At 40.2% G+C, this 17,659-nt stretch overlaps 2 protein-coding genes across 5 annotated transcripts in view; one reads left to right on the top strand and one right to left on the bottom strand.

Annotated features, from left to right (window-relative positions):
• DDX60 (DExD/H-box helicase 60) overlaps positions 1–13,863 on the top strand; it is a 124,496-nt gene extending 110,633 nt beyond the window's left edge. For 2 of the 4 annotated variants that reach the window (XR_012332327.1, XR_012332328.1), the window contains exon 41: positions 8,005–8,884. The gene's annotated coding sequence lies outside the window, so the exon portion shown is untranslated. Of the gene's footprint in view, positions 1–8,004; positions 8,885–9,242; positions 9,369–10,379; positions 10,461–13,673 lie in introns of those variants that run through there. The other 2 variants (XR_012332330.1, XR_012332329.1) reach the window with 2 other exon arrangements.
• The window catches only part of ANXA10 (annexin A10), a 43,344-nt gene continuing 36,060 nt past the window's right edge, over positions 10,376–17,659 (bottom strand). The window contains exons 7-12 of the mRNA XM_073805690.1: positions 16,773–16,826; positions 16,592–16,685; positions 15,618–15,713; positions 15,045–15,103; positions 12,418–12,540; positions 10,376–10,444 (exon numbers count right to left, since the gene is read on the bottom strand). Of these exons, the coding sequence (XP_073661791.1) occupies positions 10,376–10,444; positions 12,418–12,540; positions 15,045–15,103; positions 15,618–15,713; positions 16,592–16,685; positions 16,773–16,826 (495 nt within the window). The remainder of the gene's footprint in view (positions 10,445–12,417; positions 12,541–15,044; positions 15,104–15,617; positions 15,714–16,591; positions 16,686–16,772; positions 16,827–17,659) is intronic.

Below are 17,659 nucleotides of genomic sequence, written 5' to 3'. Positions count from 1 at the left end.
AGTAGAACTGTTGGGTTATGTAGTAACTCCTTGTTCGACGTCTGTGGAACCGCTGAAATGTTTTCCACAGCAACAGTTTTACACAACCAACTGCACTGTACAAGGGTTCTACTTTCTCCACCTCACCACACTTGTTATTTTCCTTTTTTATAAAAAGTTATAGCCATTCTAGTGTGTGTGAAGTGATCCATATCTCACTGTGGTTTTACTTTACATTTCCCTAAACACTAAACATTTTGAGCTTAATTTTATGTTATGAAAGAGATGTATATAGTCTTTGGAAAAATGTCTATTCAAGTCCTTTGCCCGTAACTCTACAAGTCATTGCCCTCCATAACTCTACAATTATGTTGTTTATCTTTTGTTGTTGAGTTGTAGAAGTCCTTTAGATATTCTAATACTAGACTCTTGTCAGATATATGATTTGCAAATATTTTCTCCGACTCTGTAAGTTATCTTTTATTTTCTTGATAATGCCCTTTGATGCACAAAATTTTTAATTTTGAGGAAATCCAACCTACCTAATCCTTCTTTTGTTACTCATCCTTTTGGTGTCATACCCAAGAATTCATTCCCAAATCCAAGGTCATGAAGATTTCTCCCTATGTTTTCTTCTAAGAGCTCTTATATTTAGATTGTTGATCCATTTTGAATAGATTTGGCGTATGGTATGAGATAAGTTTACAACTTCATTCACCTGCATGTGGATTTACAGTTGCCCCAGAACCATTTGTTGAATTCTTTCTCCACCGAATGGGGTTGGTAACTTGTCAAACCTCAGCTGACAGATATGTGGGTTTATTTTTGAATTCTCAGTCCTATTCCGTTAGTCTGTCTGTCTATTTTCATGCCAGTACCACCCTGTTTTGATAACTATAGCTTGTGAAATGTGTGGGTCTTCCAACTCTCTTTGTGTTCAGTACTGTTTTGGCTATTCAAGGTCCTTTGTAATTCCATATGAATTTGAGGATTGTCTTTTCCACTTCTGCAAACAAGGCTGTAGGAATTTGGGTAAGGATTGCAATGATCTGTAGATCACTTTGAGTACTATTGGCATCTTAACAATATTAAGTCTTTCAATCCATAAACACAGGGTATCTTTCCATTTTTAGGTCGTCCTTAATTTCTTTCTGCAATGTTGTAGCTTTCAGTGTACAAGTTGTTGACCTTTGTTAAATTTATTCCTAGGTATTTTATTCTTATGCATGCTATTGCAGTTGGAACTTTTTCCTTAATATTATTTTCAGAAAGTACCTCGCTTTCACATAGAAACACAAATGGTTTTTGAGTATTGATCTTGTACTCTATGACTTTGCCAAATTTGTTTATTAGCTCTGATAGTTATTTTGTGGATTCTTCAGCATTTTCTACATATGGGATCATGCCATCTGTGAAAAAAGGAGTTTTACTTATTCCTTTCCAATTTGAACGCCTTCTTTTTCTTCCTCTTACCTAAGGGCTCTGCCTAGTACTTCCAGTAAAATGTTGATTAGCAATGGTGAAAGCAAACATCCTTGTTTTGTTCCTGATCTTCAGTCTTCTCTCATTGAATCTGACCTTAGCTGTGAGCTTTTCATAAATGTTCTTTATCATGATGAGAGAGTTCCCTTATATTCTTAGTTTGCTGAGTATTTTTATGAAAGGACTTTTTTTTCAAATGCTTATTCTGCACTAACTGAGGTGATCTGGTGGCTTTTTTCTTTTATTCTATTAATGTGGTGTGTTACATTGATTAGTTTTCTCATGTTGAATCATCCATGCATTCCTGGGGTAAATCTCACTGAGTCATAGTGTGTAATCTTTTAAATATACTTTTGGACTCAGTTTGTTGGTACTTTGCTGAGGATTTTTGCATCTATGTTCATAAGAGAAGTTGGTCTTTTCCTGTGATGTCTTAGTCTGGTTTTGGTATTAGGGTAAAATGGGCCTCATAGAATGAGTTAGGAAGCATTCCTTGCTCTTCTGTTTTTTTGCAACAGTTTGAAAAAAATTGGTGTTAATTCTTCTTTAAGTGTTTGGTAGAATTCACTACCAGCTGATCTGGACTTTTGTTAGGAGGGTTTTGATAACTGACTCAGTTTATTTAATTACTATAGGCTTTATTAGATTTTCTATTTTTTTGAATCAGTATTGGTAATATGTATATTTCTAGAAATTCATCCACTTAACGTAGATTATCTAATTTTTTGTTGTAATGTTATTTGTTGATAATAACCTCATATAATCCTTTTTATTTCTGTGGCATCTTTCCCTATGTTTATTTCTGATTTTATTTGCATCTCCTTTCTTCTTTGTCAGTCTAGCTAAAGATTTGGTCAATTTTGTTGATCTTTTCTGAGATCCAACTTTTGTTTCACTGATTCTATTTTTCTATTATTTATTTCATTTTCCACCACACTAATCTTTATTATTTCCTTCCTTCTGCTAGCTTAGGTTTTAGATCACACTTGTTTCTCTAGTTCCTTAAGTGTAAAATTAGGTTGCTGATGTGAGATCTTCCATCTTTTTTAATTTGGGCATTAACTGGTATAAGTTTCCTTCTGAGCAGCTTCATGTATCCCATAAGTTTTGGTATGCTTTGCTTTTGCTGTCATTTGTCTTTGTTTTCTGATTTACCTGTGATTTCTTCTTTGACTCATTGTCTGTGTGCTGTTTAATTTCCATAGAGTTGTCAATTTTCCTGTTTTCCTTCTGTTAATGATTTCTAGCTTCATTCCACTGTGCTCTGAAATGTGTCTGAAAAGACTTTGTGTGACTTCTGTAATTTTAAATGTGTTGAAACTTGTTTTGTAGCCTAACTTATGGTCTCTTCTGGAGAACGTTTGATACGCTTATGAAGGGTGTAATCTTCTGCTGTTGTTGGATGTGGGCTTTGAAATACGTCTGGTTTTTTTTTCCCTGTAATTCATTTCTAATCTCATAGTGCTGTGGTCAAAAAAGATACTTGATATGATTTCAGTTTTCTTAAATTTACTGAGGCTTGATTTGTGACCCAAGATGTGATCTATCCTGGAGAATGTTCCGTGCGCACTTGAGAAGAAAGTGTAATCTGCTGTTTTTGTATGGAACGTCCTATAAATATGAAGTAAATCTATCTGGTCTATTGTGTCATTGAAAGCTTCTGTTTCCTTATTTATTTTCATTTAGGATCATCTGTCCATTGGTGTAAGTGAGGTGTGAAAGTCCCCCACTATTATTGTGTTACTGTCAATTTCCTCTTTTATAGCTGTTAGCAGTTGCCTTATGTATTGCGGTGCTCCTATGTTGGGTGCCTATATATTTATAATTGTTATATCTTCTTCTTGGATTGATCCCTTGATCATTATGTAGTGTCCTTCCTTGTCTCTTGTAACATTCTTTCTTTTAAAGTCTATTTTATCTGTTATGAGTATTGCTACTCCAGCTTTCTTTTGATTTCCATTTGCATGGAATATCTTTTTCCATCCCCTCACTTTCAGTCTGTATGTGTCCCTAGGTCTGAAGTGGGTCTCTTGTAGACAGCATATAGATGGGTCTTGTTTTTGTATCCATTCATCGAGCCTTTGTCTTTTGATTGGAGCATTTAATCCATTCACGTTTAAGGTAATTATCGATATGTATGTTCCTATGACCATTTTCTTCACTGTTTTAGGTTTCTTTTCGTAGGTCCTTTTCTTCTCTTGTGTTTCCCACTTATTGAAGTTCCTTTAGCATTTGTGGTAGAGCTGATTTGGTGGTGCTGAATTCTCTTAGCTTTTGCTTGTTTGTAAAGCTTTTGATTTCTCCATCGAATCTGAATGAGATCCTTGCCAGGTAGAGTAATCTTGGTTGTAGGTTCTTCCCTTTCATCACTTTAAGTATATCATTCCACTCCCTTCTGGTTTGTAGAGTTTCTGCTGAGAAATCAGCTGTTAACCTTATGGGAGTTCCCTTGTATGTTATTTGTCATTTTTCCCTTGCTGCTTTCAATAATTTTTCTTTGTCTTTAATTTCTGCCAATTTGATTACTGTGTGTCTTGGCATGTTTCTCCTTGGGTTTATCCTGTATGGGACTCACTGCACTTCCTGGACTTGGGTGGCTATTTCCTTTCCCATGTTAGGGAAGTTTTCGACTATAATCTCTTCAAATATTTTCTTGGGTCCTTTCTCTCTCTCTTCTCCTTCTGGGACCCCTATAATGCAAATGTTGTTGCGTTTAATGTTGTCCCAGAGGTCTCTTAGGCTGTCTTCATTTCTTTTCATTCTTTTTTCTGTATTCTGTTCCACAGCAGTGAATTCCACCATCCTGTCTTCCAGGTCACTTATCCGTTCTTCTGCCTCAGTTATTCTGCTATTGATTCCTTCTAGCGTCGTTTTCATGTCAGTTAATGTATTGTTCATCTCTGTTTGTTCTTTAATTCTTCTAGGTCTTTGTTAAACATTTCTTGCATCTTCTCAATCTTTGCCTCCATTCTTTTTCTGAAGTGCTGGATTATCTTCACTATCATTATTCTGAATTCTTTTTCTGGAAGGTTTCCTATCTCGACTTCATTTAGTTGTTTTTCTGTGGTTTTGTCTTGTTCCTTCATTTGGTACATAGCCCTCTGCCTTTTCATCTTGTCTGACTTTCTGTGAATGTGGTTTTCGTTCCACAGGCTGCAGGATTGTAGTTCTTCTTGCTTCTGCTGTCTGCCCTCTGGTGGATGAGGCTATCTAAGAGGCTTGAGCAAGTTTCCTGATATCTTAGATTAATTTTTAAGCATATTTTCTGCCAAACTGTAGATGGCTACTGATGACCCAGTTTCAGTATTGAATAGCTGCCATTTAGACTCTAGTTATTTTTGGAAAATCTCTCTCTTCAGAATGCAGCGATTCAGTGAGCACTGAGTTTTCCATGTGCCAAGCATACCTCCTATATACCAGCCACTCCTCTAAGGACTAGTCTAGAGGCACGGAGGAGAAAAGAGCCTTTGCTGTCAGGGAGCTGGCGTTCCAGTGAGGGAGATAATACATGAGGTGAAATTTTGTCAGACAAGTGAATGATGAGCAGGCATCGTCTACGTGACTGCTGGAGCCACTGGACTTGTCTAGTAGGATTCCCTGCTAGTGTTGGAGGGTCTCCTGCAGAGACAGGGGGTGGCTGTGGCTCACTGTGGGGACAAGGACAGTGACAGCAGAGGTTCTGGGAAGTACTCCTTGGCGTGAGCCCTCCCAGAGTCCCCTTTAACTACTATTTTAGAGCTGTCACTTTCTCTCTTAAATTCTGTCAGTGTTTTGCCTCATATATTTGGGGGAATCTGTTATTTGGGGTCTATATGTTTATTGTATCTTCTAGATAAGTGTTGTATCTTCTAGATGAATCAACCCTTTTATCCACATATAATGTCTTTTTTGTCTCTTGTAACAGTTTGTACTTAAAGTCTGTTTTTTTCTGATATTAGTACAGGCACCCCAGCTCTCTTCTATTTACTATTTGCATGGAGTATCTTTCTCTGTTCTTTCACTTTTCAACATCTTTGTATGCTTGTATCCAAAATTACTCTCTTATAGACAGTAAATTGTTGGATTATGTTTTTTCTTTTTTGGTACGTGGGCCTCTCACTGCTGCGGCCTCTCCCGTTGCAGAGCACAAGCTCCGGATGCGCAGGCTCAGCGGCCATGGCTCACGGGCCCAGCCGCTCCGCGTCATGTGGGATCTTCCCGGACCGGGGCACGAACCCGTGTCCCCCGCATCGGCAGGCGGACTCTTCAACCACTGTGCCACCAGGGAAGCCCTGATTATGTATTTTTTAATTCATTCTGCCAATGTTTTGATTGGAGAATTTACTCCACTTACATTTAACGTAATTACTGATAAGGAAGGACTTACTTTTGCCATTTTGATTTTTTTTTTAATAAGTCTTATGCTCTTTTTTGTTTCTCAGGGATAGTTTTTGGCAGTTTTATCTGTCAATGGGTATACTTTCTAGTTTCTCTTTATGCTTCATACATTTTTTTTGAGCACTATGCATTTTGAATACAATAATGTGGTAATTCTGGAATTGTCCCCCTTCTCAGGGTTTATGTTTCGAGGGGTCCGCTGTGGCGTTGTTTGGTTTAGTGACTTTTCTAAACTATTTTTATAAAAATCTGTGTATATTTTTCACCATGTATGGCCTCTGAAGTCCTTGTTTCTTTACTTTTTTAATTAAAAAAATATTTATTTATTTTGGCTGTACTGGGTCTTAGTTGCAGCATTCAGACTTCTTAGTTGTGGCATGCGGACTTCTTAGTTGTGGCATGCATGCGGGATCTAGTTCCCCGACCAGGGATCGAACCCTGGCCCCCTTCATTGGGAGCGAGGAGTCTTACCTACTGGACCACCAGGGAAGTCCCTGAAGTCCTTGTTTCCTTAGATTGTATTCAGCTAATGTTTGGACAGAGATTTCTTTGAACACAAGGGGGAGTGGGAGAGACAGAGAGAGGAAGAAGAGAAAGAAGAAGAAGGAGGAAGAGCAGGAGAAGGAGAAATGGGAAGAAAATGAGAAGAAGTAGGAGAAGGAGAAGAAGGAGAAGGAGAAGAAGAAGGAGGAGAAGAAGAAAAGGAAAGAAAAATATTCCTTCCGTTCTTTGCAGGTTGGCTCTGTGCTGGGATCTCCTTCAACACTGAAGCCGTTTATGACTCACCCTTCCCCCACGTCCTGCTTGCACTCATCCTGGAGACCAGCAGTAATGAAGGCTTGGGGTCTTCTCAGGTCTTTTCTAAGCATGTGTCCTGCCCTAGGCATCTGCATGGCTGTCTGAATTCCCTGACGTATGTGGGTTCGCCTAGATTTTCCTCAGAGGTTTTCGTTACTCAGTTGCTTTGTCTTGTCACCTACAGACTGGCACTTGCCATCTACCTCTGCAAGGATCAAATTATGTGCTGCTGCAGCTGCTGACCTTCAGCACGCCCTGAGAGGAGTTCAGGGTGGAGAGCAGAAATGAGGCGCTCTGGGCTCTGGGGAAAACAGGCAGAACAGGTCTTCAGATAGGTATTTTGAGGAGATTTTATGAGCCCAATTCTTGCATGTCCTCGTATCTAGCAAAGCACTAAAATCCTTCATGGTGAACTCTGCTCCTCGTGACCAGCAGTAACCTTCATGAGACTAGCGGAAACCTTCTGCAAAAAATATGTGCTTGACTGCATGTACTCCCCCTTCACCAAAATCACATCTATACTGACTTCGCCGCCACCTCTTCAGAGCTGTTTCTCAGAGCTCTCTGAAACGCTGTCTCCCGGGCTCTAGTCCTCATTTTGCCCCAGATAAAACTTAACTCCCAACTCGCACGCTGTGCATTTTTTTCAGTCGACAGTCTCGACTGTCGTCTTTCACCCTCGGCAGCCGCCTCGCTATCTCCCTCCCTGACTGAGCTCTGAGCTCGGCCAAACAAAGACAAGCCCCTCACCTCAGTCCTTCCTGCAGCTCCCAGACAGGTTAGAACAGACAGATGAACAAGGCTGGCTCTGTTCCCTGGGGAATCGGGGACTGGGAAACAAGGCTGATGCTAAGCTGGAAGGAGGGTGGGGAAAGGGTGAATAAAAATGTCTCAGCGCTTTCCTACTTTTCTAACCTGTTCTTGACTCTGAGTTAAACCTTGGCTTATTTTCCACCCTTCTGGCAGCTTTTGCTTGAGTTTTTGATGTTTCTGTGCAGGGATAGGCCCTCCTTCTCTGCCTGCTCTGCCGTCTTTGGTGACATCACTCACATTTGGCACTGTTTTAACATGTAAAATAACAACTTTGGTCATAATAATGGGCTACTGTATAAGAGCACTAAAAGTCATGCTTTTTTAGCCAAACGATTAGCCTCTTTACTAGTTTGGTCGCTTTAGGGCTACACGGAACAGAGTAAGGCTCTGGATGCAAAGCACAGGGGTATGTCCTGAGGTATCTCTACTTCTGGCTTTATTTTGTCTCTGGAAGGGCCAGCAATTCAGTGGTAATTTATCTTTTCCTTGGCGGTAGATTGAGAACCCATCAAAACAAAATGTATTCCTGTAATGTTACTCTCTTTTTTTCTGTAGGTTAAACATGGGCAGTGCGTTTAAGTTAATCACAGGTTTTGTGCCTGTCACTCAGAGCATCAGGTAGAGTAAACGCCCCTGCATGTGAAGTTCCTGTATGCAGCTGAACATCTTTAAGTAGGAAAAACCATGATAATAATTGAAACACTTCATCTCGTACAGGATCTCACTAAGTGAATTATGCGATGACAAAGATGACAACGTTGTGTTGGCATTTAAACAACTAAGTGAAGCATTCGACAGAAAACTTGGGGGAAAAGAACGAACCTGACCGTGTCCAATTTTCCTGAGTCCTGTGTGCCTAGGAGACAGAGAAAGCCAGAATGCCACCCTTTGTGTTTCAGCACATGGGTCACTGCCCCTTCCTGCATGACTAAGAGGAGGCTTGCCAACAACCCCTTGTTCCCTGTGACCATCCTCAACACACCCTCCAAATTCTCACGCTTTGTCTCATAAAGGATTAGCTGAACTGCTTTCTCCTGCTGACCAACTGGACACAATACCTGCTAACTTGACGAAATATTAGTCAGGCTTCTCCCATCTGCCCCACAAGTCCCTGAACTTTAATCCACCCTTAGGCTCCTCCTGAAAGCTGCCCAGAGGGGTCCCCAGATCACCTGTCCCTGCCCCAAGCCCAGGTCACTGTAAGGTCAACTGTGCAATCACACCACACACACCCCCATTCCCCCTCACCTGATCATTTCCAGCCTTGTGTACTAACCCCTATAAATTGAAGATCTTTTTCTGCTGACCTTTGAGACCCCCGCACATCCCACGGTCAGAGTGTTTTCCCTTTGCAGTAGGCTTTTCCACTTACTGCAATGGTCTTTTCCAATAAATCTCTTCTTACCTAAGTCCAGATTTGTTTTTGATTCGATTTTCTCGCTGCGCTAAAGACGTACAAGATATTACTTAACTAAAGTATAGATTTCACAATTTATTGAACGGCGTATATAAAGATATCTTAGGGTGGAAAGTTTTTCGTTAGATATCTAAGTTCTCATCAGGAATTCTAACATTTTTCTTCTAAGAGTTTTAGCTTGTGTAATAGCTATGCTAAATGTCTCAAGCAATTACTACTTTGGCTTGAAATGCTAATGATTCTTTTTAAAGGCAGAAATAAAACCCAAGTTAAAATTATACAACATCATACACTGTAGCAGTGAGCTGAACTCTTGAAAGTAGTTTCAGATGTCTAATTATTACATGTTTCTAAATGTCCTGCATTCTTCCCTCAGGCAGACCCCAGGTTCTGAGCACATTTTCCATGTCCCTGAGACCAGTGGGGACACATCTACAGAGACTAGGCTGTGAGCCATTGAGAGCTCTCCACGTGGAATAAAGCACATCGGCCAGCGTCACCAGTACGTCTAGATTTATTGCCTGCGTGTCCACATTAGCCTTGCTCGCCTTCCTTAACCGCTGCTTTCTGTGACCTCATTTGTGTGTCCCCCCTGCGTATCCTGGGAGCTTATCCCTTGGGCTCACCCATCTCTGTCCCTGCTTTTGCTCTTGGCTAGACTGTGGCGTCAAACTGGATTCTCCTCCAAATCTGACTCAGTGAGTACTTTTTCTTTGCTGCTCCTAATTTAGCACATCTTCAGACACAGAAGGGAACAGCCTTGACTAATGGCACAAATCGTAGAGTTACTTCCCAGGTAGGCTTTGATGCTGATGTTAAGGAGTGAAGACAGAGAAGCAGCAAGGACTCTGCTGACGTTGCCTGGGCAAGTGGCTGGCTAGGCACTAACGCCAAGAACAGCAATAGCTAGAGATGTTGCCTTTACCTGAGTGGCTGTCAAATACACAGCACTCACGCACACGCGTGTGCACACACATGCCTATTTTTCCATCTAAGTTTCTTACACAGCTAAGCTTGACAAGTATATATCTGGCGGTATTCTGCTGTTTTATACCTTTATTTTCGTTTAAAGGGGACTGAGATGTTCACTTTGGCTTTACTGCGTTTGTCCAGAGTCTCGAGTGGGGAAGGGGATGGCCATGCACCCCGTTTCCCTCATCTCTCACAGCATGCTGGGACAGCTGTAAGCAGACCCACTCCTTGTAGGGAATTGACGGCTCACATTAAATAACATATGTCAATGCAATAATGTCTTTTATTATTCTGTTACACGCAATCTAACGAATTCCTGATTTAGATACGTGCAAATCCAATCTCATACACTTTTGTCAATAGGCTTTTCTTGAATAACTATTGATAATCATTATTCTTGGAATAATTTTAAAGAGAGAAAAGAAAATATGATTCTATAGTTTTGTAATAATGCTACTAACAATGCATATTAATCACAGAATCTATATTTTGACGTGTCTCTGAAGATGAGTGCATCCTCCAAATCCTTCTTTTTATTTAGTAATCGTCAGCATCACCGGCACAGATGGCAAGCAGAGCCTTCTCGTAATGCCCTGAAGCGAAATGCTGAAAGGAAGAAAATGTAATGTATTTGAAATACAATGTCATAGTATTTCTAAAAAGAAGCATAATTCCTCTGAACTATAGAATGAAAGACCATGGGCCGTTAGCATCACAAGAATTATTTATTTTTTTCATCTAAGTATTTAATATGCCCTGAGAACTATTCCCTGGAAGTTACTGAAAAGTAATACCATGGTTATAGTCAATAGAAAGAAGTTTATATAAAGTTGATGGAACCCTAATGTGTTTTTATAAGAAGAATAACTTCCAGTAGAATCAAATCATCTCCTCAACTTGAAAGAGGTGTCCTCATTTATTGTTGTAAATCAGTGTGGAGTCTGGAAGGCAGATTGGGCAGTATGCCTCAGAGGGCTTAAAAATGTTTATACTCATTAATGCAGAAATTCTACTTCAAGAAATCTGTGCTAAGGAAATAATGATCAATTATTGATGAGCCCAAGATTTATGCTCCAAAATATACACCATAATATTATGTATAATAGTGAAAAAGTAAAAAGCAATAAATAATAATGTGGGGCAGTTTATGTACTTTAGAACTTTTACAGTGGGATCCATGATTTAATAAAAATATTACTTTAAGTAGTAAAACAGTTTTTAAAAGAAAACATGTACAAAAAATTTTGTTATTGGTTATCTGTGGTGGAGAATTAGGGCCATTTTAATCCTTTTATCATGCTTCCGTAGTTTCTAAGTTTTCAAAAAAAAGATAGTAGTAAATAAAAGGAATTATAAAACTTATCTTTGTTAAAAGTCAACTCTCACATCCATGTTCTCTTACACAAAGTTGTGTAATTATAATTCACTGCCCTAAATGCACATAGTAAAGTTGCATTAATCATATGTGAATATTAGTAGATTTTGAGGTGGCTGTCGTTAATTGCTGTATAGGTATTAGAACTAGTTTATTCATTTAGAAAATGAGTTATGACACGCATTTCTCAATGAGAAATGTTTAGCACCACTAAAAGTTTAAGGTTTTGAAGGTGGCTGTAAGGAGAGTTTTATCAAAGACGAAGGAGGAAGATGTCTCTTAAATGCTCCCTTAACCCTTCCTCTTGGAAATCACTTCAGCTCCCTGAGGGCCTACAAGGTCTTCTGGGTTGTGTGATCTCTTCCTCCTTGGGTTGTCAAGTTTCTTCTGTATCTTTCAATAAACTAAAAAGCTATTTTATGCAATTGAAAATTTCAATGGAAACAACGTGGACAAGGTAACAGGACTTAGCCATGTGCAAAATATACATTAAGATACATTCTAGGGCCCTGTGCTTGGGTTAATGCTCTGAGGGTGCCGTCTTGAAGTTCTTTATACTTTTTTGAACGAGGGGTCAAACGTTTTCATTTTCCATGGGGTGCCCCAAGTTACGTAGATGGTCCTACGTACTCTGATAATTCTTTGCTAGGTTTGATCAAAATCCAGGCTCAAGCTTAGGTGTATCAGAATGAAGAAACCACCAGCCTGTTGACTTCTGAGTCATCGCTTCTAGGCATGAGCTTCAAGGGCTCATGGGATGGCAGTGTGCAGAATTTTGCACCCGTGTGATGGGATCTGACTGGCTGCCCCCTCCTATGACAACACAGGAGAGCTGATCTCAGAAAGCTCTTCACCATTAATGGGCTCTTCTGGCGAAATGCTTTCTTGCTGGCGCTAATCATGCTTGGCCAGTTAGCTTGTAGAGCCTCATCACATGATCGTGGGATGATCATCGTGGGTTGCATGACCAACCAATGACTTTTGCTTAAAACACATCAAAGAGGAATAAGTTTTGTCACCGAGGTGAAGGGATTTTTCTCACCTGTTGGTGCACTAAGGCTGCCTGACCTACTCATGTAGATGATCCCAGCCAGAATAGTTAACTTTTTAGATTCCACCATGAGGTTAGTTAAATTACAGCCCTTGTTTCAGTTTCGAAAAGGATCAAATATGGCTGCAAATAAGTCACGAGGAGGAGACTTACTTTGATGTCATGGAAGAGGGACTTCCCGTATCTCTCTTTGTATCGTTTCCTTATGGTCATCAGGTCTATTTCACTTCTGGCAATGAGAATCCTGATCACGGTTTTATTATGGAAACCAAAGTCCTAAAAGACACAGCCAAGGGGAGAAAAACAATAAGGAAACAGCACCTTAAAGTCAGTCTCTCTAAAATCGATTCATCCTCTTTTCTGTGGCCGCAGGCTCCTGGTCCTGTATCCCTCAAGCCCTGGCATCCCCACCCATGGGCATCGACTCAGACTCCGCCTCCCCTCTGTGACCCGCCCCCCCCAGCCCCCCACACTGTACACACACAGTCAAGTGGTCCATCTACTCTGCTTCTTAAATGCCCTCTAATCTCTATTTCCAGGGTCACAGCCTTGATACTGGCCCTCATCACTTCACCTGATTCTGCAATAATCCTCCCTTTTATTTAAAAAAACGTTTTTTATTGGAGTGTATTTGATTTACAATGTTGTGTTAGCTTCTGCTGTACAGCGAAGTGATTCAGTTATACATGTACATATATATATATTATATCTCCGCTCTTTTTTAGATTCTTTTCCCATATAGCCCATTACAGAGCGTTGAGTAGAGTCCCCTGAGCTATATAGTAGGGCCTTATTAGTTATCCATTTTATACATAGTAGTGTGTATATGTCAGTCCCAATCTCCTAATTTATCCCTCTCCCCTTTCCCCCTGGCAACCATAAGTTTGTTTTCTACATCTGAGACTCTATAATTCTCCCTTTTAAACCTGGTCAACCTCCCCTCTGTCGCCTGAACACTGCATCTTAAGATGCAAATCTGATCGTGTGCTCCTTCTAGGTAAAAATTCTTCCTGGGTTGGGAGGTGGGTCCCAACTCTGTTAGATGAACGTCAGCGTTTCTAAGACGGCAATTATATTTTTATTTTATCGTCTGCTTATTGTGGAAAACTGTAAAAGTAAGAATTCCAGGTACTCAAAATATTTGCTGATTTAACCTCCAATACTGAACAATACACAGCCATCCCTTTCTGTGTACTAGGTCCGGAACGAATACCGCTTCACAAAGCAATTGCAACTTGTCTGTTCAAATGGAGTACTGGTGACATCCAGTGGCCAGGAAGCAGCAGCTAATTTTTGATGTCTGAATGTTTGGGGTATAGACCTACTAACAAACTTTTCCATAATTTGAAGTGATAAAAATGAATGATCCAACCAACTTCCCATATTTAAGTTGTGTATCATTCGCTTAGAATACACAGGAGAAAAACAGAGATTTTCTTTGGTGAGAGCTGGTGAAAACAGCTTTTGAACAATACTTGACATTGGCAGGAGACCCTTGTATATGAGCACTCTGATTACTGGAATATACACTCCTCTGCTGTACCTGCAAACTGTTCGTGAGTACACATACCTTCCTTTTTGCATTGACACACACAGCAAGGGTAGAGTTTTTATTTATTATTAGGATAATTGGCCCTCACTTTGGGCATAATTGGAATCGGAGTAATGTGATTATTTTCCCAAGGTCATTCACAAGTGAAGCTTTACTCTTTTTGTTGGAGAAGGAAATGGTTGATGTCATCCAACATCCTTGCCCAATACAGTTTTAAATACATAGTTAATCAAATCCACCTTTATTCTTGGAAATAGAATCAAAAAGAAGCAGAGGACTGTGAGCTCTGATCTTGATCCTGTGTTCTGAGGACACATGGGTTCTTGTACCTAATAAAAAATACTTGCACATCAATAAAAATAAATAAATAAAATATTCTTGATGATTCACATATTATCCAAGCTTGCTGGCTACCTCTAAGAAGCTGGTGTATGACAATTACTTTGAGGATAAAACACTCCCGTGAAATTATTGTACCACTGAATTGTTTTTAATGATTTTCTTTGAGTTTTCAGGGCTATGACATGTATAGTGATTTGTATGAGACCTTTTCATTTTCTCAATATTTTCGTGCACATTGTGGATGAAATATGCATTGTCTCATGCACATAAGTGTTTGTTTCTTTGAAAATGAATGCACCAAAGATGTGCAGTTGACTATCACCCGAAACTAAAAAACATTCTCACTTAATTACAAAAATAGCTTTAGAGTTTATTGTTGTCTAGATGTCTCATTTTAAGTGTTTTTTAAAATAATACTTTATGTTTAAAAATAACCACTCACCTTTTGTGTTTTTAACGCTCAGGAATGCAGCCATGTCTTTCTGAGAGTTTGTAATGCTTTGACATTTTCTGATTGATGCCGTATGTTGTGTAATTGCCTGAGTATGAGGGGGTGGTCTTCATATGCGGTAAAAGTATTTGGACCTACCAGTTTCTCCAGATGCTAAGAAACGCGAAAGCACATCTCCCTGGGGGGAGAGGCCCCAAGGAATACTTCTTGGGTACCTCTGTTTGATACAGAAAGCAGAGCATTCTCTTTATTTGATGGGTCTCATTTTGGTGTATAAATATTTCTTCACTGGAGCATATTTTCTCTGAAATTAATATATTTGCATACAAATTCAAATATGGGAATCAATATTTAAATAATTGAAGTAAAACTAGTCCTTTGAGAAAGTAGACATGATTTCTGGAGAAATTTTAAAAATTCGTGGCTCATACTTACATGGATTGCACTGTATAATCTGTAAGCAAAATAGCCGGGTTTGTCTCGAACACAGAGAACTAGGAAAAATCAGAGAGAAAAGAAGAAAGTTTGGGAGTGACAGTACATGTTTTCTTCACAATTTGGGAAACAATGAGAATGCTTTTTTTTTTTTTCCAGTTACAGTCCTGGAAGACTGATACTTTGTGAGTTCTCTGTGGGATCCCTCATTGTACATGGTATTAAAATGTCAACATTCAGAATAGCGGTAAAACCATAACCTTCTTTACAAGGGAAAGGAAGTTAGTATGTACAAGATGAATTTAAAGGTGTGAGATCCCAATTACCTGAGAATTCAAGGTTTCCTAGTGTGAAAGTTGACAGCTGTTAGGAAGGGCATGGGTTCATGAAAGTTATTAACTTGCCAGTTTAGTGCATTGTATCAGTAGCCGATGCATGTTTCCTCTACAGAGTTAACATTCTGTCTAAATAATTAAATTCAGGGGAAAGTGACTCAATCAAGAGCTTGCTCATGCATCTTTAATTCAGTCAGAGCTAATCAGCCCTCATTGTGCCAGACACATTATTACTCACCAATTGCAACTAGCAGCTCTTGAAAGGATCCATCGTAACATTCATTAATGGCATCTACTATGTCTTGCCCAGAAATAGTTTGAAATTCCTGGAAAACTTCAACAAATCGATATAATTCAAAGGAGATTTTATGAATATTATAAATTTAAAATGCAAACGTGGATTTGATTGCTTACACACAGTGCAGGTAAATAAAGTCTAGGGGTGGGTGTTGGGTTGCAGTAGGCCATCTTTTAAAACTTTTTAATCGACTTTTGTGTGTTATATATCGTAGAAAAAAACAAAAAAGTATTTTAAAAAATAAGGGAGACAGGAAGGTACAGCAGTTTGGGGAAAGTTGAACAAAGTAGGACCAGTAAGGCAGCTTCACATAAATCACGACTTCAGTAATAATGGCCTTGGTTCATTATGGACTGTGTTCACCATATTCTTTTTTTTTTTTTTTTTTTTTTTTTGCGGTACACGGGCCTCTCACTGCTGTGGCCCCTCCCGTTACAGAGCACAGGCTCCGGACGCACAGGCTCAGCGGCCGTGGCTCACGGGCCCAGCCGCTCCGCGGCATGTGGGATCTTCCCGGACCGGGGCATGAACCCGTGTCCCCTGCATCGGCAGGCGGACTCTCAACCATGCGCCACCAGGGAAGCCCTCACCATATTCTTTTTAAGACAACATATGATGCACCTAACAGGAGATAGGTAATATAGGTAAGTTCTCCATCAGAAATAGAGGTGGTTTTAAAAAGTTTAGTATTGAAAGGTTATGTGATTCAATTATTGGCAAAGTAAAATTCTAGGGGAACTTTATCCTTAGCAATGTTATTAGATGAGGCACGTCTGTATAAACATAACCCGAAAGAGGTACCTTTGAGATGACTGGCTTTCCTCTCTTTATATGTAACACCCCCTTTTCCCAATTACCTACTTGCTTTTTATTCTCTAATCAGGGGATAGCTGTAAAGAACAGAGGGCAGTTACCCAGCCATAGCTGCTGGTAGCTCTTGTTACACAGGATCATTTGCAAAAGCGTTTTGTGCTCCCCTGTCCTCTTCTGGCAGCTCTCCCACAGCACCTGAAACATCACAGGCCGCCAGGTAGCACCGCGGCCCCAGGCTGGTGTGCCCAAGGTCCCGCGGTTGCCCCAGGGCTGGCCCGTTACCATGGCGTCCTGGGCAGCCGTGGCAGGGTCCGTGTACCCTTCTTCCCTGGTTCCCTGTGAAGTAAGCACAGGTTTCCCTCTGTAAGTGCTCTGAATTGACAACTTAGTAGGGTTACCGGGACACAAATCTTTGAGCCACCAAATACACTGGAGACTCCTAAGAAAGTTCTATCATTAGTCGGAGTTAGTCTTCATTTCTTGGGTACTTTATGCAATGCAGGTCTTATTAAAAATGTGGGCACTTTTCATTTTTTCTTTGTAGCCGAGGTAATCTTTCAAAGGAGTTGACAAGTTTTTCGCTTTTCCAATTCCCTGAGCGGTATCTCTGCCGCCCACCCCTTCAAACAGCACCCACCGCCTGGCCGGCTGGTAGAGACAGGATTTTAACATCGTCAGAAGGAAAAGGCAGAGAGAAAGCGTGAGTTAATGCTCGGTCTCTGACTTGTAACATCTCATATTGGCAACAGTAAAATAACGATGAAATCCAGAATGTGTGCAGTGAGAGTATTTTGTAAATTTGTTTCACTCCAGCCTCTTTATCATATGAAGAAAGCACAGACACGGCCAAGCTGCCCTAAGAGAAGTCCTTTCAAACAGGAGGGAAGGAGAGCTCACTAATGCAGGACCCTCTGGTCCCTGAGGGTTATGAGGACCAGAGGGCAGAAAGAGGTAGAGACGTGTGATGAGACAGTTTATTTAACCTTTCCTTTCCTTTGGGTCCAGATCTGGAGGAAATGCTTTTTTTTTCTTTTTTGACTTTGCTGGAAGAACACAGAGGTCACTGTCTTCTGCTCCTGTTGTCTTTTCGGACTCTGGAAATGAACTCGGTGACAGAGCAAGATAGGGCAGCCGAGGCCCTGAGGACACCTTCCTGCATTCATCTCAGT

Source organism: Tursiops truncatus, chromosome 6 (genome assembly GCF_011762595.2).
Source record: "Tursiops truncatus isolate mTurTru1 chromosome 6, mTurTru1.mat.Y, whole genome shotgun sequence".
Classification (NCBI taxonomy): domain Eukaryota; kingdom Metazoa; phylum Chordata; class Mammalia; order Artiodactyla; family Delphinidae; genus Tursiops; species Tursiops truncatus.
The sequence above is the reverse complement of the archived record's forward strand: the minus strand, read 5'-3'. Positions and strand labels throughout refer to the sequence as shown.